The sequence below is a fragment of the Mytilus californianus genome, unplaced genomic scaffold, assembly GCF_021869535.1.
Source record: "Mytilus californianus isolate M0D057914Y unplaced genomic scaffold, xbMytCali1.0.p SCAF_11, whole genome shotgun sequence".
NCBI classification, from domain to species: domain Eukaryota; kingdom Metazoa; phylum Mollusca; class Bivalvia; order Mytilida; family Mytilidae; genus Mytilus; species Mytilus californianus.
The window spans coordinates 68,504,146-68,527,035 of NW_026262593.1; the positions used below are offsets into that span (position 1 = coordinate 68,504,146).

The 22,890-nt window shown below is 33.1% G+C and overlaps 1 protein-coding gene across 2 annotated transcripts in view; it reads left to right on the forward strand.

Moving 5' to 3' along the window:
• LOC127720573 (tetratricopeptide repeat protein 17-like) overlaps window positions 1-22,890 on the forward strand; it is a 51,669-nt gene that overhangs the window by 23,174 nt on the left and 5,605 nt on the right. For both annotated transcript variants that reach the window (XR_007990869.1, XM_052227186.1), the window contains exon 2: window positions 12,998-13,214. Coding sequence is in view for 1 of the 2 variants with exons in the window: in XM_052227186.1 (XP_052083146.1) it covers window positions 12,998-13,214 (217 nt within the window). In the remaining variant the exon portion in view is untranslated. The remainder of the gene's footprint in view (window positions 1-12,997; window positions 13,215-22,890) is intronic.

Genomic DNA, 22,890 nt, shown 5'->3' on the forward strand with positions numbered 1-22,890 from the left:
TCAAATGAAATATAGGGGAGTTCCTGGAGACACCCCACCCCCTTCTTTGTGAAAACTTGTAAATTGTCGAGATCCCCACCCCTACACCACATATATTCTGGTATGGGACAATAAATCAAATCAAATCAAATATAGGGGAGTCCACGGGGTCATCCCCACCCCCTTTTTTTTGAAAACTTGTAAACAGTTGAGATTCCCACCCCAAAACCATATATATACTTGTATGGGACTATAAACTAAATCAAATGAAATAAAGGGTGAGTCCCCTGTGGATCACACACACCCCCCCCCCCCCCCCCCCCTTTTTTTGAGAACTTGTAAACGGTGAGATACCCACCCCTAAACCATATTTATTCCCGGTAGTCATTTCAAGAAGATTTGTATGACATACAGGGTCAATCTCCTAGGTGTCACATATGCATATCACTTTACTAGACCTAACCTATTTGTACTGGACTCTGCCCAATGTCAGGCGACCATGGGAATGACGATGTATGGGAGCTCTGTTTGGAAGACTTCGTAATAGCATCCTGTTACAATTATTTCTTGTTTATTATAAAATTTAATTGATGCAAAAATAAGTCTAGGTTAATTGAATTTACTTTAATTATTTTTATGCCCCCGCCGTAGCGGTGGGGGCTTTAAATTTTACCCTTGTCCGTCTGTACGTACGTACGTACGTACGTCCGTCCGTACGTCCCGAAATTGTTTTCTGTTCTCTAACTTGAGTTTGCCTCAAACAAATGTTATGAAACTCATACACAATGCTTATTACCACAAAACACAGATCAGGTTTGAATTTTGGTGGCGTCACTTTAACCGTTCTAGAGTTATGCCCCTTTATAAATGGAAAAATTGCAAAATTTTTAGTTTCCTTTCTCTAACTTAAGTTTGCCTCAACCAAATTTTATAAAACTTATACCCAATGCTGATAACCACAAAACACAGATCAAGTTTGAATTTTGGTGGCGTCACTCTAGCCGTTCTAGAGTTATGCCCCTTTCACTACAAAATTCTAAAAGTCTGAAAAGACCAGTTTTTGTCTTAATTTGCATGAACTTTTACTCGACATTCTCCAAAAGTATGACTTGTGTCTTAATTTTTCTTGACAAATTCTCATTTATATTAAATTTGTATGAAATTTACTCGACATATTCTTGACATTCTGAATATGGTCTTAAAATTTCTTGACAAATTCTTGACATTTGAATACTATCTTTAAATTTCTCGACATATTCTTGACATTCTTATTTTTTCTCAGTATGGCTTGACATATTCTGAACATTTTGAATCGTGTCTTAAATTTACTTGACAGTTCTGAGTTTTACAAATCATGACCAATATTCATGATATAACTTTAATCTTTATTTCTCTTTATATGATATACTGTTGTTTCAAGTTACACTTCTTTACAACAAAGATAAAAGTTGGGCATGTAAAATAATTGAAAATTTGGGTATATAAATATTTTTACAAATGCAAATATGGCTATGAAATCTAAAGTATAAAATAATTCAAATGTGGGTGTGTTGATATAAAACAATTGCAATGTGGGTTTTTAAATAATTACAAATTTTGATTCCTAAATCTTATAAATTAAATGATTCAAACCAATCATACTGTAGACATATTTCATTCTACATTCATAATATTCAATGTTGATATGGTAAATAATTATTATACCAAAATGTGGTTTATATAAATAGCAAATTATGATGATATACAAATCATTCATTTAACAGAAGAAAAATTTGTGTAATGTCATCTGTTGGAATATATTAAGTATTACACATGGACAGGATGTTCCCCATAAAATTAAGGTATTCCACACCCCAGAGTACACGCTACTGTCAAATAGAAGTTATTGCTTTACCTGTAATCAGCCATACAACTTATCAGTTGACGGACCATGCCACTACAATTTAAAAAGTTTGTTGATAGATGAAAATGAAAATCATCATTTTGATGAAAAAAAACTTGAATTGAAATGGATTTTTCTTCATCAAAATTATAAAGTTAATTATTTTAACATAAAAACAAATTGAATAATTCCCAAAGATTAAAAGAAAATTATTATCTACTCCAGGAATAATTTTAAAAAATGTATTTATAATGGGTCCCATCAATGATTTCTATAGAAATCACCGGTCTTATGAAATGGTTCTCAAACAGACAGGCATAATATAGATCTAAACATTTTTTTCTTTTCAGGAAGGAGTTATCACAAATATTTATTTTTGATAAAAAATTATAAAATTCAACACTCAAATTTGAATAAAAAATGTTTTTGGGTTGTTCTAAAAAATGAATAAGGTTTTTGAATCAAGATGGGAACAAATTCTTTGACCTAAACGAAAGCCCCCCTCTTTTTTTAGCCACACAAACCTAAAAGATGAATTGTGGGGTCCAAAAGAGATACAAGACACCTATTTTTAGTAAAGCAAATTTGACTGGCAGTTTTGCGAACGGCAAAAATCTAAATGCTGTTTGTCAATACCTTCGACTTATATTCCAAGTGAAAACAATTACTTAAATGTTTAATAAAAATAAATCAAAATTAAACTACATGGGGGATTATTCAGGGTATTCCAACTTAGTTGCACCAAAAGGGTATCTTACTATACCAAATTAATCCTTGATTCTTCAAAGTTTAGTTTAGCCATAATAAAAAGGAGTATACAACAGCAATAGAATGTTATAAACAGTGCAGAATAAGTCTGTTCACATTTCAGGCGAAATTTATACTGTTGAGATAGTGTCAAGACATATTTAAGACTGTCAAGAATGTGTCGAGACATATTCAGACATTATTTAGAATGTCAAGAATATGTCGAGACATATTCAGACATTATTAAGAATGTCAAGAAATATGTCAAGACAGATCGAGACAAATTTAAGACAGACGTATATTGGTATGATGTCGTCGTCCGAAGACACATTGGTTTTCGCAATGGATCTCTATGAAATTTTACCGTAAGGTTCAATACCACAAAAGGAAGGTTGGGATTGATTTTGGGGGTTATGGTACCAACAGTTAAGGAATTAGGGGCCAAAAAGGGGCCAAAAATAAGCATTTTTGTAACTTCCAGACATAACTTGTGTGTTAGTGTATGGATCTCTCTGACATTGTACCATAAGGTTCCATATCACACAGGGAATGCTGGGATTGATTTTGGGGGTAATTGCCTCAAAATATGTGGAATTAGGGGCCAAAAAAGGGGCAAAAAACAAGCATTTTTCTAGTTTCATGACAATAACTTGTGTGTAAGTGTATGGATCTTTCTGAAATTGTACTACAAGGTTCCATATCACAAAGGGAAAGCTGGAATTGAGTTTGGGGCTAATTGCCCAAAACGTTTAGGAATAAAGGGCCAAAAAGGGGCCAAAAATAAGCATTTTTCTAGTTTCCAGACAATAACTTGTGTTCAAGTGTATGGATCTCTCTGAAATTGTACTGCAAAGTACCATACAACAAAGGGAAGGCTGGGATTGAGTTTGGGGGTGATGAATCATAAGGGGGTTCAAAAAATTTGGGGGGGGATTTTTTTTTTTTTCCTTTTTTTTTCTTTTATAATTTTCCATTTTAAGTTGGTTATTTCTGTTTTATATTTGAAAGCAAATAATAATGATATTGTAGGAGATACACACCAAACAGGATGTGTAAATTATTATATAATAAGTATTGGGCAATAGCAAGAAATTTTCAATTGCACAGTATTGCACAATAGCAAGAAATCTTCAATTGCACAGTATTGCGCAATAGCAAGAAATCTTCAATTGCACAGTATTGTGCAATAGCAAGAAATATCAAATAGCACAATATTGCGCAATAGCAAGAAATTGTCAATTGTACAGTATTGCACAATAGCAAGAAATATTCAATTGCACAGTATTGTGCAAAAGAAGATACTTCGTATAAATTGCTTATTTCTTGACCAATTTCAATGGGGTTTTATTCTTGAATACTTGGGGTTCTTTAATATGCTGATTCTAACCGTGTATTAAGTTTTTGGATTTTGGGCCCCATTTTTAAATTGGTCCACATTGAGGTCCAAAGGGTCCAAAATTAAACTTTCTTTGATTTCATCAAAAATTGAATTATTTGGGTTCTTTGATATGCCGAATCTAACCGTGTATTTAGATTCTTAATTTTTGGTTCCGTTTTCAAATTGGTCTACATTAAGGTCCAAAGGGTCCAAAATTAAACTTAGTTTGATTTTAACAAAAATTGAATTCTTAGGGTTCTTTGATATGCTGAATCTAAACATGTATTTAGATTTTTGATACTGGGCCCAGTTTACAAGTTGGTCCAAATCGGGTCCAAAATTAAACTTTGTTTGATTTCAACAAAAATTGAATATATGGGGTTCTTTGATATGCTGATCTAACCATGTATCTAGATTTTTGATTTTTGGGCCCCATTATCAACTTTGTCCACATTGAGGTCAAAAGGATCCAAAATTAAACTTTGTTTGATTTCATCAAAAATTGAATTCTTGGGGTTCTTTGATATGCTGAATCTAACCATGTATTTAGATTTTGGATATTGGACCATAATAGGTGAATGTCCAATTTAAAATTTTTAAGTTCTTAGACCACATTCATTCTGTGTCAGAAACCTATGCCGTGTCAAATATTTAATCACAATCCAAATTCAGAGCTGTATCAGGCTTGAATGTTGTGTCCATACTTGCCCCAACTGTTCAGGGTTCGACCTCTGCAGTTGTATCAAGCTGCGCCCTGCGGAGCATTTTATTGACTTTTGTAGTGTTTATAAATGGAAAAATTGCAAAATTTTTAGTTTCTGCATGTTCTCTTACTTAAGTTTGCCTCAACCAAATGTTATGAAACTTATACACAATGCTTATTACCACAAAACACAGATCAAGTTTGAATTTTGGAGGCGGCACTTTAACCGTTCTAGAGTTATGTCCCTTTATAAAAGGAAAAATTGCAAAATTTTTAGTTTCTGTTCTCTAATTTAAGTTTGCCTCAACCAAATGTTATGAAACTTATACACAATGCTTATTACCACAAAACACAGATCAAGTTTGAATTTTGGTGGCATCACTTCAACCGTTCTAGAGTTATGTCCCTTTATAAATTGAAAAATTGCAAAATTTTTATTTTCTTCTTAATATCAAGTTATTTTTATACGACCGCAAAAAAATTTTTGTGGTCGTATATTGGTATGACGTTGGCGTCGTCGGCGTCGTCGTTGTCGTCGTCTGGTGTCGTTCGGCGTCGTCCGAAGACACATTGGTTTTCGCACTCTAACTTTAGTTTAAGTGAATGGATCTCTATGAAATTTTACCACAAGGTTCAATACCACAAAAGGAAGGTTGGGATTGATTTTAGGGGTTATGGTACCAACAGTAAAGGAATTAGGGGCCAAAAAGGGGCCAAAAATAAGCATTTTTGTAACTTCCAGACATAACTTGTGTGTTAGTGTATGGATCTCTCTTACATTGTACCACAAGGTTCCATATCACAAAAGGAATGCTGGGATTGATTTTGGGGGTAATTGCCTCAAAATTTTAGGAATTAGGGGCCAAAAAAGGGGCAAAAAACAAGCATTTTTCTAGTTTCATGACAATAACTTGTGTGTAAGTGTATGGATCTTTCTGAAATTGTACTACAAGGTTCCATATCACAAAGGGAAAGCTGGAATTGAGTTTGGGGGTAATTGCCGAAACATTTAGGAATTGGGGGCCAAAAAGGGGCCAAAAATAAGCATTTTTCCAGTTTCCAGACAATTACTTGTGTTCAAGTGTATGGATCTCTCTGAAATTGTACTGCAAGGTACCAAACCACAAAGGAAAGGCTGGGATTGATGATGGGGGTAATTGCCTCAATATTTTAGGAATTAGGTGCCAAAAAAGGGGCAAAAAACAAGCATTTTTCTAGTTTCATGATAATAACTTATGTGTAAGTGTATGGATCTTTCTGAAATTGTACTACAAGGTTCCATATCATAAAGGGAAAGCTGGGTTTGAGTTTGGGGGTAATTGCCCTAAACGTTTAGGAAAAAGGGGCCAAAAATAAGCATTTTTCTAGTTTCCACACAATAACTTGTGTTCAAGTGTATGGATCTCTCTGAAATTGTACTGCAAGGTACCATACCACAAAGGGAAGGCTGGGATTGAGTTTGGGGGTGATGAATCATAAGGGGGTTCAAAAAATTTGGGGGGGGGGGGGATTTTTTTTTATTCCTTTTTTTTCTTTTTTTCCTTTTTTTTTTCTTTTAAAATTTTCCATTTTAAGTTGGTTATTTCTGTTTTATATTTAAAAGTAAATAATAATGATATGGGAGGAGATACACACCAAACAGGATGTGTAAATTATTATATGATAAGTATTGTGCAATAGCAAGAAATTTTCAATTGCACAGTATTGCACATTAGCAAGAAATCTTCAATTGCACAGTATTGCGCAATAGCAAGAAATCTTCAATTGCACAGTATTGTGCAATATCAAGAAATATCCAATAGCACAATATTGCGCAATAGCAAGAAATTGTCAATTGTACAGTATTGGGCAATAGCAAGAAATATTCAATTGCACAGTATTGTGCAAAAGAAGATACTTCGTATAAATTGCTTTTTTCTTGACCAATTTCAATGGGGTTTTATTCTTGAATTCTTGGGATTCTTTAATATGCTGATTCTAACCGTGTATTAAGTTTTTGGATTTTGGGCCCCGTTTTTAAATTGGTCCACATTGAGGTCCAAAGGGTCCAAAATTAAACTTTGTTTGATTTCATCAAAAATTGAATTATTTGGGTTCTTTGATATGCCGAATCTAACCGTGTATTTAGATTCTTAATTTTTGGTTCCGTTTTCAAATTGGTCTACATTAAGGTCCAAAGGGTCCAAAATTAAACTTAGTTTGATTTTAACAAAAATTGAATTCTTAGGGTTCTTTGATATGCTGAATCTAAACATGTATTTAGATTTTTGATTATGGGCCCAGTTTTCAAGTTGGTCCAAATCGGGGTCCAAAATTAAACTTTGTTTGATTTCAACAAAAATTGAATATATGGGGTTCTTTGATATGCTGAATCTAACCATGTATTTAGATTTTTGATTTTTGGGCCCCATTATCAACTTTGTCCACATTGAGGTCAAAAGTGTCCAAAAATAAACTTTGTTTGATTTCATCAAAAATTGAATTCTTGGGGTTCTTTGATATGCTGAATCTAACCATGTATTTAGATTTTGGATATTGGACCATAATAGGTGAATGTCCAATTTTAAAATTTTTAAGTTCTTAGACCACATTCATTCTGTGTCAGAAACCTATGCTGTGTCAAATATTTAATCACAATCCAAATTCAGAGCTGTATCAAGCTTGAATGTTGTGTCCATACTTGCCCCAACTGTTCAGGGTTCGACCTCTGCGGTCGTATCAAGCTGCGCCCTGCGGAGCATTTTATTTTTATATGAAGGAAAAGGGTTAACCAAGACATTAAATCTTAAATATAGTATGCATATATATATATGTATACATGAACATGTAGAATTTAGTACTTGATCAGTGTATATATCATTGTTGAACATGTTTTAAGAATTTAAAACAAATTTTGATAATGATATAAGTGTTTTTTTTGAAAAATGAAAAATTGTCTCCATCTTTAGAATATGCATTATAAATGAGGATCTGTCAGACTAACAGGAACACATGTTTTTTTCAAGAGTAATGTCAGAAAGAAGACAATTTTAATTTTGAGTAATTAAAATTTTGCTGTTATAGATTTTTCAACCATAGGGCAATTAGATTTACCTACTTAATACTTTATCAGGAACCTAAAATCAGCTGAAATCTCCACCACCCCTTTCTTAATTTTTTTTGGCATTTTGCATGATTTTTTCGTAGACATCCATTTTAAACTTTCAAATAATTTTTTATACGACCGCAAAAATTCGTATATTGGTATCACGTCGTCGTCTTCGTTGTTGTCCGAAGACACTTGGTTTCCGGACAATAACTTTAGTGTAAGTAAATAGAAATCTATGAAATTTAAACACAAGGTTAATAACGACAAAAGGAAGGTTGGGATTGATTTTGGGGGTTATGGTCCTAACAGTTTAGGAATTACCCGCCCTGGGGCAAAAAAGAGGCCCAAAAATGCATCTATTTAGTTTATAGACAATAACTTGTGTTTAAGTGTATGTATCTTTCTGAAATTATACACAAGTTTCTATACCACAAAGGGATGGTTAGGATTGGCTTTGGGGGGTTAATAATGGCTCAAACTGTTTAGGAATTAGGGGCAAAAAAGGGGGAAAAACCAAGGGTTTCCTGGTTAATCAACAATTAAGACAATTCAAAAGCAGTGTAAGGGAGGTAATCCAAACACAAACAATGTTTTAAATTATGTATAAAGGACTGTTTTGAGGTGAATAGCTGTCAATTTACTTTAAGAAGTTACTATTAATTTTATGATGATTAAGGAATATTGATTTTATTGGTTGTGTATGTCATTTTCTATTTTAAGACTTTTATGATGTATTTATACATTAAATGGGTAATTATGGTTGCAAACTCCAATGGAAATTTGAATTGAGATTATGACCATATCTTGAGGGAAAGAATTTTTTGTTTGGAAAAAGTGTGGGGGAGGTGAAAAAAAAAGTGTGTGTGGGGGGGGGGGGGGGGGGGGTAAAAAAGAAATTGTGGGAGGGGGACAACTTTTTGCAAAAAAAAGGGGGATAATTTTTTTTTAAAAGGGGGGGGGGGGGGTGGGTAAAAAAGAAATTGTGGGAGGGGGATTTCAGATTTCAGAAAGTAAAAAGAAAATTTCTTCACATTTTATTTTTTTTGCAAAAACACAAAGAGGGGGGGGGGGGGGAGTAAAAAAAATTGTTTTTTATTTTTTATTTTGGAGGGGGGTCAATATGCAACAGCATAGTGTATTGCACAAAATCAAAAAAAAAGGGGGGGATAATTTTTTTGGGAGGGGGCAATTCGCAACAGCATAGTGTATTGCACAAAAGCAAAAATTGAGTATAATTTCAAATCCTATAACCAATTCTAAGTTCTCAATGGTTTTGTTATAAAGAAATGTTGTACTCTTTTGAGGTGATAAGCTGTCAATTTATTTTTAGAACTTATATTAAATGCTGATGAAGGAATTTATTTTTATACGACCTCAAAAAAATTTTGCGGTCGTATATTGGTATGACGTTGGTGTCGTCGTCGTCCAGTGTTGTCGTCCGAAGACACATTGGTTTACACACTCTAACTTTAGTTTAAGTATATGGATCTCTATGAAATTTTACCATAAGGTTCATTACCGCAAAAGGAAGGTTGGGATTGATTTTGGGGGTTATGGTACTAACAGTTAAGGAAGTAGGGGCCAAAAATAAGCATTTTTGTAACTTCCAGACATAACTTGTGTGTTAGTGTATGGATCTCTCTGACATTGTACCAGAAGGTTCCATATCACAAAGGGAATGCTGGGATTGATTTTGGGGGTAATTGCCTCAAAATTTTAGGAATTAGGGGCCCAAAAAGGGGCAAAAAACAAGCATTTTTCTAGTTTCCAGACAAAAACTTGTGTTCAGGTGTATGGATCTCTCTGAAATTGTACTGCAAGGTACCATACCACAAAGGGAATGCTGGGATTGAGTTTGGGGGTGATGAATCACAAGGGGGTTCAAAACATTTGGGGGGGATTTTTTTTTCATTTTTTCCTTAAAATTTTCTGTTTTAAATTGGTTATTTCTGATTTATATATAAAAGCAAATAATAATGATATGGTTTGAATAGGTAAATTAAAATTTTTTAAATTTCTAAAACCACATTCATTCTGTGTCAGAAACCTATGCTGTGTCAAATATTTAATCACAATCCAAATTCAATGCTTTATGACAAGCTTGAATGTTGTGTCCATACTTGCCCCAACCGTTCAGGGTTCGACCTCTGCGGTCGTATCAAGCTGCGCCCAGCTGAGCATTTTATTAATATTACTATTAAACTTTGCTGATCAAGGTTTTCTATTTTTAGCCTTGACTATGATGTCATTTTCTATTTAATACTTAAATGATGTATTTAAATTTTATATTTAATACTTTAATGATGTATTTAAATGGGTTTGGTTTATTTTTTGCATTAGAGTTACCTCCCTTACAATGGTTTTGTTATAAAGAAATGTTGTAATCTCTTGAGGTGAATAGCTGTACATTTATTTTTTGAAGTTATATTAAATGTTTACAAAGGAATTTTATTTTTAGATATTACTATTAAATTTTGCTGATCAAGGTTTTCTAATTTTAGCCATGACTATGATGTCATTTTCTATTTTTATACTTTTATGATGTATTTAAATGGGCTTTTATGGTTGCAAAGTCCATTGGAAATTTGAATTGAGATTATAACTTTTGTAGATCTTTGACCACATTTATTTTGTGTCAGAAACCTATATTATGTCAAAAATTTGATCACAATCCAAATTCAAACAGTATCAAGCTTGATTATTGTGTCCAAACTTTCCCCAACTGCTCAGGGTTCGACCTCTGTGGTCGTATCAAGCTGCGCTCGGCGAAGCATTTTATTAATAATTGAATATTTGTTCTTTCCACTTTTCCTATACTGAAGAAGACACAGTTCTTTCGTGCAGGTCTTGAATGCACTCAAAAAATTGTATATTTGAAATTGATTAACAAAATGGTAAAAGTAACATCAAATTTGTTTATTTTTGTAAGATGAGCAATTCAGGCTCTTATGAAACCTTGTTTGTCTTTTTTCAGTGGGGCTATTTATACATATATTGTTTTTGATTTCCAAAAAATTTGGTGAGTATAACCAATTTTTGGTTACTGTGGATTAACTTTTTTCTTGGGTACCAATTTTTATGGATTGAGGAAAAATTGTAGTTTAATGGCTTTTTCAGAATCTGCATACAAGCCTATATTTGTGGTTCTCCTTCACATTAGATCCACAAAAAATTGGTATACCATGAATAATGAATATTATCTTGCCTCCTATACATTTCTAGGAATATGATTGGTTCAAAGCAACCGCATGGAGACAGTGTATATTTCATATGGGGTTAGCAGGCCTGGTTTATTTCAATGCACAGTTAGTAATGGTGTTACATCCCTTTGTAAAATCAACATGGTGTTTAGAAAAAGATCAGGTTTTTACAGACGAAGAAATGTATAATGAATTGAAAGATTGAAATAAATTCATTAAACACACTAAAGCTAACAAGTTGTTATTGTTGGCATTTGTTGGGTGAAGATTGCATGGAATGCAATCAAAACCCTTTGGTACTGACTTGATTTTGTTAATCTTCCAAGGTTTATCACTACTTTTCAGATACACAAAATGTAGTGCATTGATCATTACCACAATGATTTTATACTTGTCAAGAAAATTACATAACTTGTGCAAGGTGTAGTAATCTAAACATCTGTTCTAAAAATATCATTGATGTCATTGTTAAAATAATCTGTAAAATTGGAGTTATCTTCCTTTGTCCATATGTAATTGTTGTTGAATCAACTACAACCAATGTTTATACAATGCAATGTTTAATTTTACTTCCCACTGAAAAGAAAAATTAATGCAATCTTTACCCTTAAGTGCTTACAAGTACTTTGATTTTTGTATAGACCAATGGAAGAAGGTTCTTGAAGACTTGATCACTTTGATAGGCCACTACTCTAAATACATGTACCATATGTTTTATTTGGTAAGATAAATTTGTTATATTTGTTCTTTATGGGGATTCGCTCTCACTCCATATGGAATTTACTGACCCCATATATATAGTATGAGGTCACTAGCACACTATATAACTAATAATCGACAGTTATCAATTATCTTAAGGTCTTATTTTTCTGATCTTCAAAGATAAATATCAAAGATTAAAATGTGTCTTGTTCCATATCAGCACCCCAATTCAGAGACTATATAATTATCAGAAACATGTGGAGTTTAGATTTTCGATCATGTTTGACATGTTTTACTTTCAAATGCTTAAAATTGAAAACAGTTTTATCATGAGTTATCTTCAGTATCTGCAACTTAAAACTATGAAGTCTTGTATAAATGAAGTATATGAAGTATTTGTTATCCTAAAAAATACACCTTCCATTATTTGTCTACTCTAAAAGCATGACTTGGGTTGAGTGAAATAGACAATATTTTCATTTGTGACCTGATAAAAATGTTTTGGTTTATGGGAAATTGAAACAACAACCAAAAATGAAACAGAAACCTTCAATGATTTATAAATAGCATACTGCATAATCATTTAGTATATACTCAGTAGTACTATATGTACAATGGCAATCCTGCTGTATCAACCATTCATAATGATATTGATATCAGTCATGGTTGTAAAGGCTTTATTAAACCCCTTATGATGTCATGTCTAATTGATATCAGTCATGGCTTCAAAGCCATTATCTACTCTCAATCTGTATTTTATATTTAAGTTTCTCTAATTCTTACACGATTTATTCTTTTCCTGACCCGTTGATTATTTTTATTTAATCAACGTGTGGTTCGTTTGATCTCAGTTCTTCATTGGTCAAAATTGGATTTATGACGACAATTTTTCTTGCAATCCTCTGAATTTTCTTTTGTGACGTCATCAAAAAAGGCAACCATGCCTGATAATGTCACATAGAAAGAACACATCTTTTTGCAGATCATTCGAAAGGAAAGATTGAATTTGTATGCATATATCGCTTAACAATCATTATAGAAACAGATTCCACCACCAAATCTTGTACAATACGACATTTATCCACTCTCAACAGCTAAATTTTAAATATTTAAAACGCTCTGCGCCCCTCGCATTTCAAATTTGAAAATTTAACTGTCTCAAGTGGATAAATATCCTATCACACTCGATACAGTGGTAGAATCTATATGTATATCATACAGATTTATTGATATCACACCTGTATTAATCCATTAAGACATCAATATATTAATTGTCCTTGAAGAGCACTGCTTTATTTGAAAAATGTTATACTTACAGGAATCAACAGCCAAAAGAGAAACAGAAACCTTCAATAACCTGCGGTAAACCTGTTAATAGCACACAGTATGATCATTTACGTGGTATAGCCAATCGGAATGATCATGGACATATCCCAGAACCAGAAGTGGCCCTTATATTTAAAAAGAAGGGAAGTAAAAATTCAGAAGTAGATATGAATACTTTGGAGGAAAAGTTAAAGAAAAATTTAAAAGAGGTTAGTAAGGGAGCAACCATTTAACTTCAAGGGGGGTTATGGTTTTTTGTCTAAGTCGGAAATTTTTTCGCGCAAAGCGTGATCAATTTTATTTAGTTTTTCAACGCTATCAATCAAATTATTTTTTTCAATATTAAACACTATAAGGTATGGGGAAAATCTGGATACAGAATATATTTTTTTGTCATCTGCCTGACCAGAATTTTTTTTTTCATCAAATTGGGGATCAGAATATTTTTATAGAAAAAAACCATAACCCCCCCTTGAAGTTAAATGGTCGTTCCCTAAGTGTTTGCAACATATTTACTTACAGTGACTTGACTGAATATTAGTTAAAAGTTCATGAAAAATTAGCTGTTTGCAGATCAGTCTGTGTACCACTTATACAAGTGATTTCAGAATCACCTTTTTAAGTGATTGTGACATTGAAAAAACGATTTTTAACAAAATTAGACAGACTTTGCAAAACCACTGAAAGAAGTAAATATTTACCCACTTACAGTTGTTTTAGAGTTAGTATGGCAAGTCCTACTACATGTAGTAATCTACCAATTTGTCTGCAAAAAACAACCACTGAACTAATAATTGACTATTACTGATTTACTTAATCTATTCTAATGATTCTTTACAATTTTATTTAGTAACACTTCATGTATTACAAGATTACATCCTAGCTCCTTTGCTCTACTAGGGGTGATCTGAGCCAATTCACCCCTACCAGATTACCCAGTCCCTAGCTTGAGTTTCTTTGTTCTGCATGCTTTCCTTTGTTCTGTATCATTTTGGCGGAAATATCAAATCCACAATAAAACTCAGAAATATTTATACGGAAAAGACTAACTATCAAAATTTATGTACCGGTAGAAAAAATCCAGTGTCTATGCTGGGAATCGAACTCAAGACCTTTAGCATATAGACCCATGATTTATACCCCTACACCAGATCGACTGGATACAAAAATCCAGTGTCTATGCTGGGAATCGAACTCAAGACCTTTAGCATATAGACCCACGATTTATACCCCTACACCAGATCTACTGGGTTAATTTAACATATTTAAACATTGTGTCCAGGGCTCTTAAAGGGTATATGTACTATATAGTAATATATAAAGTATATTTTAATGATTGTGTGGCGTTCTAAACTAGATTTATTGAAGCATTAATTGTTTTCCAGATTTTCAAAAGAAAAATCAATTATTGCTTTGGGGATGTACTGCGGGTGGGCGGGCGGCTGCCAAACAGTGTCCATTCATTAACATGAAAATGCTTTGACGAAATCTTTTCAAATTAGATGTGTTGTTTCCAGTGACTAAATGAAGGTCAAGTTCAATTTTCACGATTTTAGCTGTTCTTGTTGTTGAGTTGTAGACCTTTCAGTAGCAAAATTAATTTTTATTATATGAATTTTAGTTATTTCTCTTTGAACAGAAATGTATTGGTAAGTATTTCATCAAAAATTGAATTTTGGGGTTCTTTGATATGCTGATTCTAACAATGTACTTAGATTTTGGATATTGGACCATAATAGGTAAATGTCTATTTTCAAATTTTTCAGTTCTCTGACCACATTCATTTTGTGTCACAAATCTATGCTGTGTCAAATATTCAATCATAATCCAAATTCAGAGCTGTTTTAACCTTAATTGTTGTGCCCATACTTGCTCAACTGTTCAGGGTTCGACCTCTGCTGGAAAATCCTGTTTGCTGTCACTCTTGTTTTTATCTAATCTAGAACAGCTGGGATGTAAAATAGTTATCCCATTTGGTCTTGGTGTGTCAGTGTAATATCACCCTCTGGCCTCCAGCCATTGGGGTGATCTTACACTGACACACCGCGTCCTCATGGGATAACTATTACTTATCTTGTCAAATATAGTTATCCATTTATCTCTTGATTGCCCTTTAGAGAAAATAACAGGCGCATTGATTTTACAGGTAAATATAATAATAATTCCTAATAACTATATCGATATTGAACATATTTATCATTTTGAATTATATATATTTTTATACCCCCGCTTTAAAAAAGTGGGGGTATACTGTTTTACCTCTGTCTGTCCATCCCTCAGTCCATCTGTTAGTCCGTCCATCTGTCACATTTTTCTTAGGAACTACAATACAAGGATTTCTGAAATTTGTTTTCAGGGTTTATATAAGTCCGCTATACCGTGTGATGTGTTTTCAGATTCATCACTCAATAACTTCCTGTTTACCTTATACTTTAGCGAGTGGGGGATCATTAGTGAGCGCTCACAGATTCACTTGTTCATATTGAATTTTAAAAAAGATATTAAGTATTATTATCACGAGAAATCCTGTAATCGCTCTGTCAGGCATAAATGTAACATTATTGTGAATATTGCACATGATGGCTAGCATTTTGTTTCCAAACTTAGAATTTCACTGAAATAGCAATGGACTACGATGAATAACAGTTTCAATGGCCTAGTCAATATTTCACGGTTATGTAACATTTGTGAAAAAGATAACATTTATATTATTAAAATGGTTTTGAGATATTTTTTTATTAAGGTTTGTACTTTATAAATATCTAAGCTGAATAATTTGAATTAATATATTTAAGCTGAATAATTTGAATTAATTTATTTAAGCTGAATAATTTGAATTAATGTGTTCTGTCTATCACAAACATGTTTAACTCTGTCACATTCTTTATGTGCCTTTAAGTCAGGAGCATGTAGTTCTGATTTGTCATTGGTTCATGTGTGTCATTTGTTTTTCGTTAATTGTTTTGTTATAAATAAGGCTGTTATCGGGGCCTTTTATAGCTGACTATATGGTATGGGGTTTTTTCATTGTAATAGGTCGTATGGTTGCCTATTATTGCTTACATTCACTTTATTTGAACTTTAGTGGATAGTTGTCTCATTGGCAATCATACCTCATCTCCTTATTTTATATCAAGAAATTTTATGAGTTGTGTGTCTTGTGAGGGGAGTGGTTCTGGATACAGTGTATAGGGCATACTCCAAGGCACTTCAAATAATACTCAAAGCAGTAAAACAAATAACAATTTAATGAAAAGAAAATAAACTCATACAGAATTCACACAAAAAACTTATCAACACTGCTCAAGTATTTCAAGGTAGAAAGTCCCTTCCTTAAATAGTATCCAGCCAACCAGGTAAGTTTAGCCATTGTAACACAACAAGACATGCATACGTTAGTGGCAATAAGTGAAATCAGGCATTAAGCTTAAATCCTAGGCAATAAGCTAATGCCTAGGCATTAAGTTATTGCCTGAAATTTCCAGGCATTAAGCTTATTTCCTGAAATCTGATGATGATTATTCAACCTATTGCCAAACATTATTTCAGGCAATAAGTTAATTTTGGGATTTTTGTTTATTTCCAAATACATGTACATGTTAATTCGGTGAAATATTCTTGATGTATAATATTTTTAAAATTATATTCCAAAGTTTAATATAAACTGATTTAAAGATCTACATCTTTCAGTACTTTTTCATATTTCAAAACAGAACTTACTTGTATTTCTTTGTGGTATTGCTCATTAATGTTCAAGCCGGTTTGAGCTGGTCAAAAATAGACAACTGAAGATATGAAATTTTGCCAGTCACATCATCTTTCCATCTGTTTTATTGGATATGTAAATTTTCTTTGAATACCCATCTTGTCTTTTCATTTCTTAATCTGGATTATTAGCATTTTTGAAAAACAAAAAGTTTCTTGAATCTTTGCGGAATATAAATTTGAATCAGGGAAAACAAATATCATATACCAAAGGCAAAAGTACAATGATCATTTGGCAAAGATTAAACTTTCAAAATCAGAAATTAAGGCAGCTATAGACTATTACAATTTAAAGTGGTATGACAAATTTATCATTGGAGGTTTGAAAGACTGGAAACTAAAGTGAAAGAGAATGATGAGGGAAATTTCAAAGTTTATCTTCTGACATCAGACTCGGACTTCTCTTGAACTGAATTTTAATGTGCGTATTGTTATGCGTTTACTTTTCTACATTGGCTAGAGGTATAGGGGGAGGGTTGAGATCTCATAAACATGTTTAACCCCGCCGCATTTTTGCGCCTGTCCCAAGTCAGGAGCCTCTAGCCTTTGTTAGTCTTGTATTATTTTTAATTTTAGTTTCTTGTGTACAATTTGGAGTTTAGTATGGCGTTCATTATCACTGAACTAGTATATATATTTGTTTAGGGGCCAGCTGAAGGACGCCTCCGCGTGCGGGAATTTCTCGCTGCATTGAAGACCTGTTGGTGATCTTCTGCTGTTGTCGCCCCCAAGGGTGACTGGGGAATAGAAGTATGGTCACCATTGGTCTTCCTCCGACCGGCAGTAAAACCCGTGCTAAAGTGGGGCGTCCGTTTGGCTGTGCGGGATGTACAAATTTGCAGCCACGTCCGGTCAGAATGGGGACGTTAAATCCGATGCCTCGTGTAAAGAGAGTGCCACGCTCTTTGCACGTTAAGAACCCTTGCAACAACTCTTTGAGGGGTCCGTAGGTGACCTGTTGCAAGGCTAAATTTCTGTCCCTATCCAATATACCCCCATTTCCCGTGGCAGTCTAAATTTCTCCGACCATAATCCCTTAATCTATTACAGAACCTACCTATTGTATTTATTGTGAACTTGTTCTCGTCCTGAATATGCATGAAATATTTGCCACTGGACGTTAAGCAACCAACAATCAATCAATCAATCTGCTGTTGTCTGTTCTATGGTCGGGTTGTTGTCTCTTTGACACATTCCCCATTTCCATTCTCAATTTTATTATGTTTTTCTAAAGGAACTGTATGGTATTTTGTGAAAAACAACCTAGTAATGGCTTTGCAAACATTTTGCATGATTTCATTGTACTATTTCTTCCATTTTGTAAAAATTGTAACATGATAAAAAGTGTATAGTGAATGGAGTAGTATTATAAAACCTGTTTTATTCAAAGAGTTTTGCAGAAGAGGACAGATTGATTTAAACGATTTCCAATCAAATTAAGATGAAAACTATATTTTGTTATGGTGTACCATGCATGCCAAGATCACATAAAAAAATATATTTCTAGAGTTCTTATGTCAAAAAGTGCTTCAAAGGTGGCTCCTAATTTAGTTTATGTTTTCACAATATTTGGTGTGCCACATAAACAGCAAAGTGACAAAGGTCGTGAATTAACAGCTAGGGTTATATCTCAACTAATGCTAATGTGGCCAGAACTAGTTATTGTTCTCGGGAAGCCAATACATCTACAATCACAGGATAGTGTTGAGTGGTCAAACCGAAATATTCATGACATGCTTACAGCCTGGATGAGGAAAAAGGAATTAACAATGGTCAATTAGAATCAAATTCGTCCATATACAAAAGAAGTCTGCTCTACACAAAGGTATTGGACGATCACCAATTACAAATGAAAAGAAAAATTAAAACTGAAATAGTCTGTGTCATAGCTCTGCATGCTCACCAATTGGTAACAAATTAATTTCTTCAATACAATTTTCTATCAATATAAAAATAAGGAGATGTGAGTACGATTGCCAATGAGACAACTATCCAACAAGTTAACATATGTTTCAAGAGGTTTATTCAATGAGTTTTAACATCAATATTTAACTTATGATTTTATTTCATGTTATCAATTGGCATTCAAATTTCAGTTCTTATTATTTTTTTAAGTACAAAATGTATTTTAACTTTGAATAAATTTCTTTCTATTTATTCTCATTTTCATTTTAGGCATTAACATTAATGCCTAGACATAATCTTCAGGATTTAAGTTTAAATCCTAGGATTTAAGAGTAATGCCTAACATTATTTAGGCAATAGACTTACTGCCTAGGCGTTAGCTTATTGCCTAGGATTTTAGCTTAATGCCTAATTTCACTTATTGCCGCTAACACATATACAGGTTACATTCAGACAGGCAACCCGGACTTCACCAGTTTTAATCATAATGTGCATCACAGTGCACTCAGACAGGCAATCTGTTATCAGGTGATTAAATAATATTTAAATATTATTTCATTTAGATTAGTTCCTTCAAAATGGTAAGAAAAAATAAATAACACTGCAAAATTATCACAAACGTCAAATAAATAAAGGAACTCAAATGTCGGTCTTACTCAATATAAATACTAAATAGAATAAATCAAATTTATAGAAAAGAAATAAATTAACAGCCTGAAATAATTTAGCACTGAAAAGGGAAATAATGCTCACCTATTACATTCTGTTGTCATTTTCTGTAAAAGACAATAAAACAATAACTAGATAAGTATACAAAACAGGATAATTTTGTGGTACATGAAGTGTTTCCAACTAAATTTGTTAAGAACAAACCATTAAAATTATAAAATAAGTGTACCAAGCTAGATAATTTTGTGCTATGTGAAGTGTAACACCAAATAAAATTCATAAGGGGTTCCGCAATACCCTGTGTCTTGCCTACGATTGCTGCTGTCAGTGTACAAGTGTAATGTTGACTTAAAAAGTGAGTCCAATTTTATAAGTAAAATATAGAATTTAAAAAAAAAATCAAACTTTTTCTTTAGTTGCTAATTCTTGGTCTTGGAGATAATGTCTATGTTTTATAACAATCCATGAAGGTTTACAGACTTATTATGTCAAAAAATTTTAATCTCCAGACTGTCTGTAAATGTTAACTGTATAAAACTAATTAGTCCATCTATCAGCAAAGTCTGAAAATGAAAATATATTTTAAAAACTTTTCATCGTACATTATCTCTTAATCATAAAAAAGCTTCTGCTAAAGTTTCATAAAATTCTATGAAGGTTTGACAAAGTATTTGATGTGTAACAAACTTTATAACCCCAGACTGTATCTACTTGTTAACTGTGAAATAAACTTAGTTCATTTATTATTAGGATATGGAAAAATGAAAATAAATGATTTCAAAATTTTGATCTGGATTCTGTATTTTGGACGTTATCAAGCTTCTGTCCAAATTTCATAAAATTCCATGAGGGTTTGACAAATTTATTGATGATAGAAAAACTTTAACCTCAGATTGAAACTGAATGATAAATGTAAAAAATACTAAGTCTATTTATCAGTAAAATATGAAAGAATGAAAATAAATATTTTCAAAATTTTGCTCAATACTGTATTTTGGTCATAAACATCTCCAAGGAGACCGTCTCAGTAATAAAGACATCACTTGTTAAAGTCATACCCCTGACTTGATTGGGGAAAAATTTACCAAATTTCTGAGGGAGAAATTCAGTGGACATAATAATGTCAGTTTGGAAAAGAAACATGTAAACCATTGAAGGAATTTTTATGCACCCGCTGTAGCAGAGGGGGCATTAAGTTTTACCCTTGTCCGCCCTTACGTACGTCCCAAAGTTGGTTTTCATTCCGTAACTTTAGTATACCTCAACCAAATGTTATGAAACTTATATAGAATGCTTATTACCACAAAATACAGATCAAGTTTGAATTTTGTTGGCGTCACTTTGACCGTTCTAGAGTTATGCCCCTTTACAAATGGAAAAATTGCTGAATTTTTTGTTTCAGTTCTGTAACTTTAGTTTGCCTCAAACAAATGTTATGAAACTTATACACAATGCTTATTACCACAAAACACAGATCAAGTTTGAATTTTGGTGGCGTCACTTTAACCATTCTAGAGTTATGCCCCTTTACAAATGGAAAAGTTGCTGAATTTTTTGTTTCCATTCTCTAACTTAAGTTTGCCTCAACCAAATGTTATGAAACTTATACACAATACTTATTACCACAAAACTCAGATCAAGGACAAATTTGGGTAGCGTCACTTTTACGGTTTGTCAGTTATGTCCCTTTATAACTTTATATGATATGCAAGCGGGGGCATCATCTGTGTCCCATAGACACATTCCCCATTTATCTTGTTTAGTTTTTTAGCCAAAAATTGAATTACATGAAAGAATTTGACTTTTTATACGACCGCAAAAAAATTTTGCAGTCGTATATTGGTATGACGTTGGAGTCGTCATCGTCGTCCGAAGACACATTGGTTTTCACTTTCTAACTTTAGTTTAAGTGAATGGATCTCTATGAAATTTTACCATAAGGTTCAATACCACAAAAAGAAGGTTGGGATTGATTTTGGGGGTAATGGTACCAACAGTTGAGGAATTAGGGGCCAAAAATAAGCGTTTTTGTAACTTCCAGACATTACTTGTGTGTTAGTGTATGGATCTGTCTGACATTGTACCACAAGGTTCCATATCACAAAGGGAATGCTGGGATTGATTTTGGGGGTAATTGTCTCAAATTTTTTGGAATTAGGGGCCAAAAAAAGGGCAAAAAACAAGCATTTTTCTAGTTTCATGACAATAACTTGTGTGTTAGTGTATAGATCTTTCTGAACTTGTACTACAAGGTTCCCTATCACAAAGGGAAAGCTGGAATTCAGTTTGGGGGTAATTGCCCAAAACGTTTAGGAATAAGGGGCCAAAAATAAGCATTTTTCTAGTTTCCAGACAGTAACTTGTGTTCAAGTGTATGGATCTCTCTGAAATTGTACTGCAAGGTACCATACCACAAAGGGAAGGCTGGGATTGATTTTGGGGGTAATTGACTCAAAATTTTAGGAATGAGGGGCAAAAAACAAGCATTTTTCTAGTTTCAGGACAATAACTTGTGTGTAAATGTATGGATCTTTATGAAATTGAACTACAAGGTTCCATATCACAAAGGGAAAGCTGGGTTTGAGTTTGGGGGTAATTGCCCTAAACGTTTAGGAATTTGGGGCCAAAAAGGGGCCAAAAAACAAGCATTTTTCTAGTTTCCAGACAATAACTTGTGTTCAAGTGTATGGATCTCTTTCAATTTTGTACTGTAAGGTACCATACCACAAAGGGAAGGCTGGGATTGAGTTTGGGGGTGATGAATCATAAGGGGGTTGAAAAATTTGGGGGGGGATTTTTTCCCCTTTTTTTCCTTTTTTTTTCTTTAAAATTTTCCATTTTAAATTGGTTATTTCTTATTTATATATAAAAGTAAATAATAATGATATGGTTTGAATAGGTAAATTAAAAAATTTTAAGTTCTTAGACCACATTCATTCTGTGTCAGAAACCCTATGCTGTGTCAAATATTTAATCACAATCCAAATTCAGTGCTGTATCAAGCTTGAATGTTGTGTCCATACTTGCCCCAACTGTTCAGGGTTCGACCTCTGCGGTCGTATCAAGCTGCGCCCAGCGGAGCATTTTATTAGCTCATCTGACCAAAAAGGTCAAGTTAACTATTCTCATTATGTGGTGTCTGGCTTCTATTAACTTTAACAAAAATCTTCTCTTTTGAAACTTCTGAGCCAATTGGAACTCTGAACTCGGCAAGAACCATCATTTGGGTATGTAGTTTATAAAATGTGTCAGACTTAGTAAAAATAGAATATATGGGTAAAATGCAAGTTTTGTCTATTATCTTGAAACCTGCTACTGAAATTTTAAGGGCAAAAATGTCCAGAATGATGAGATCTAACTACTGTTCATTTACATCAAAACTGTTCCTGTAGGAGTTCTTGTCCTTAAATGAGAAATTTTACCATTTGTTTTCATTCTTTGCCCATTTAAGACAGAGGGAATCTTAAATTTCAAAAATGATCAGCATGACAATATCTACAAATAATGTAGCTAGGTCAAAATTGTTAGATAGGTCCGAAGAGGAGT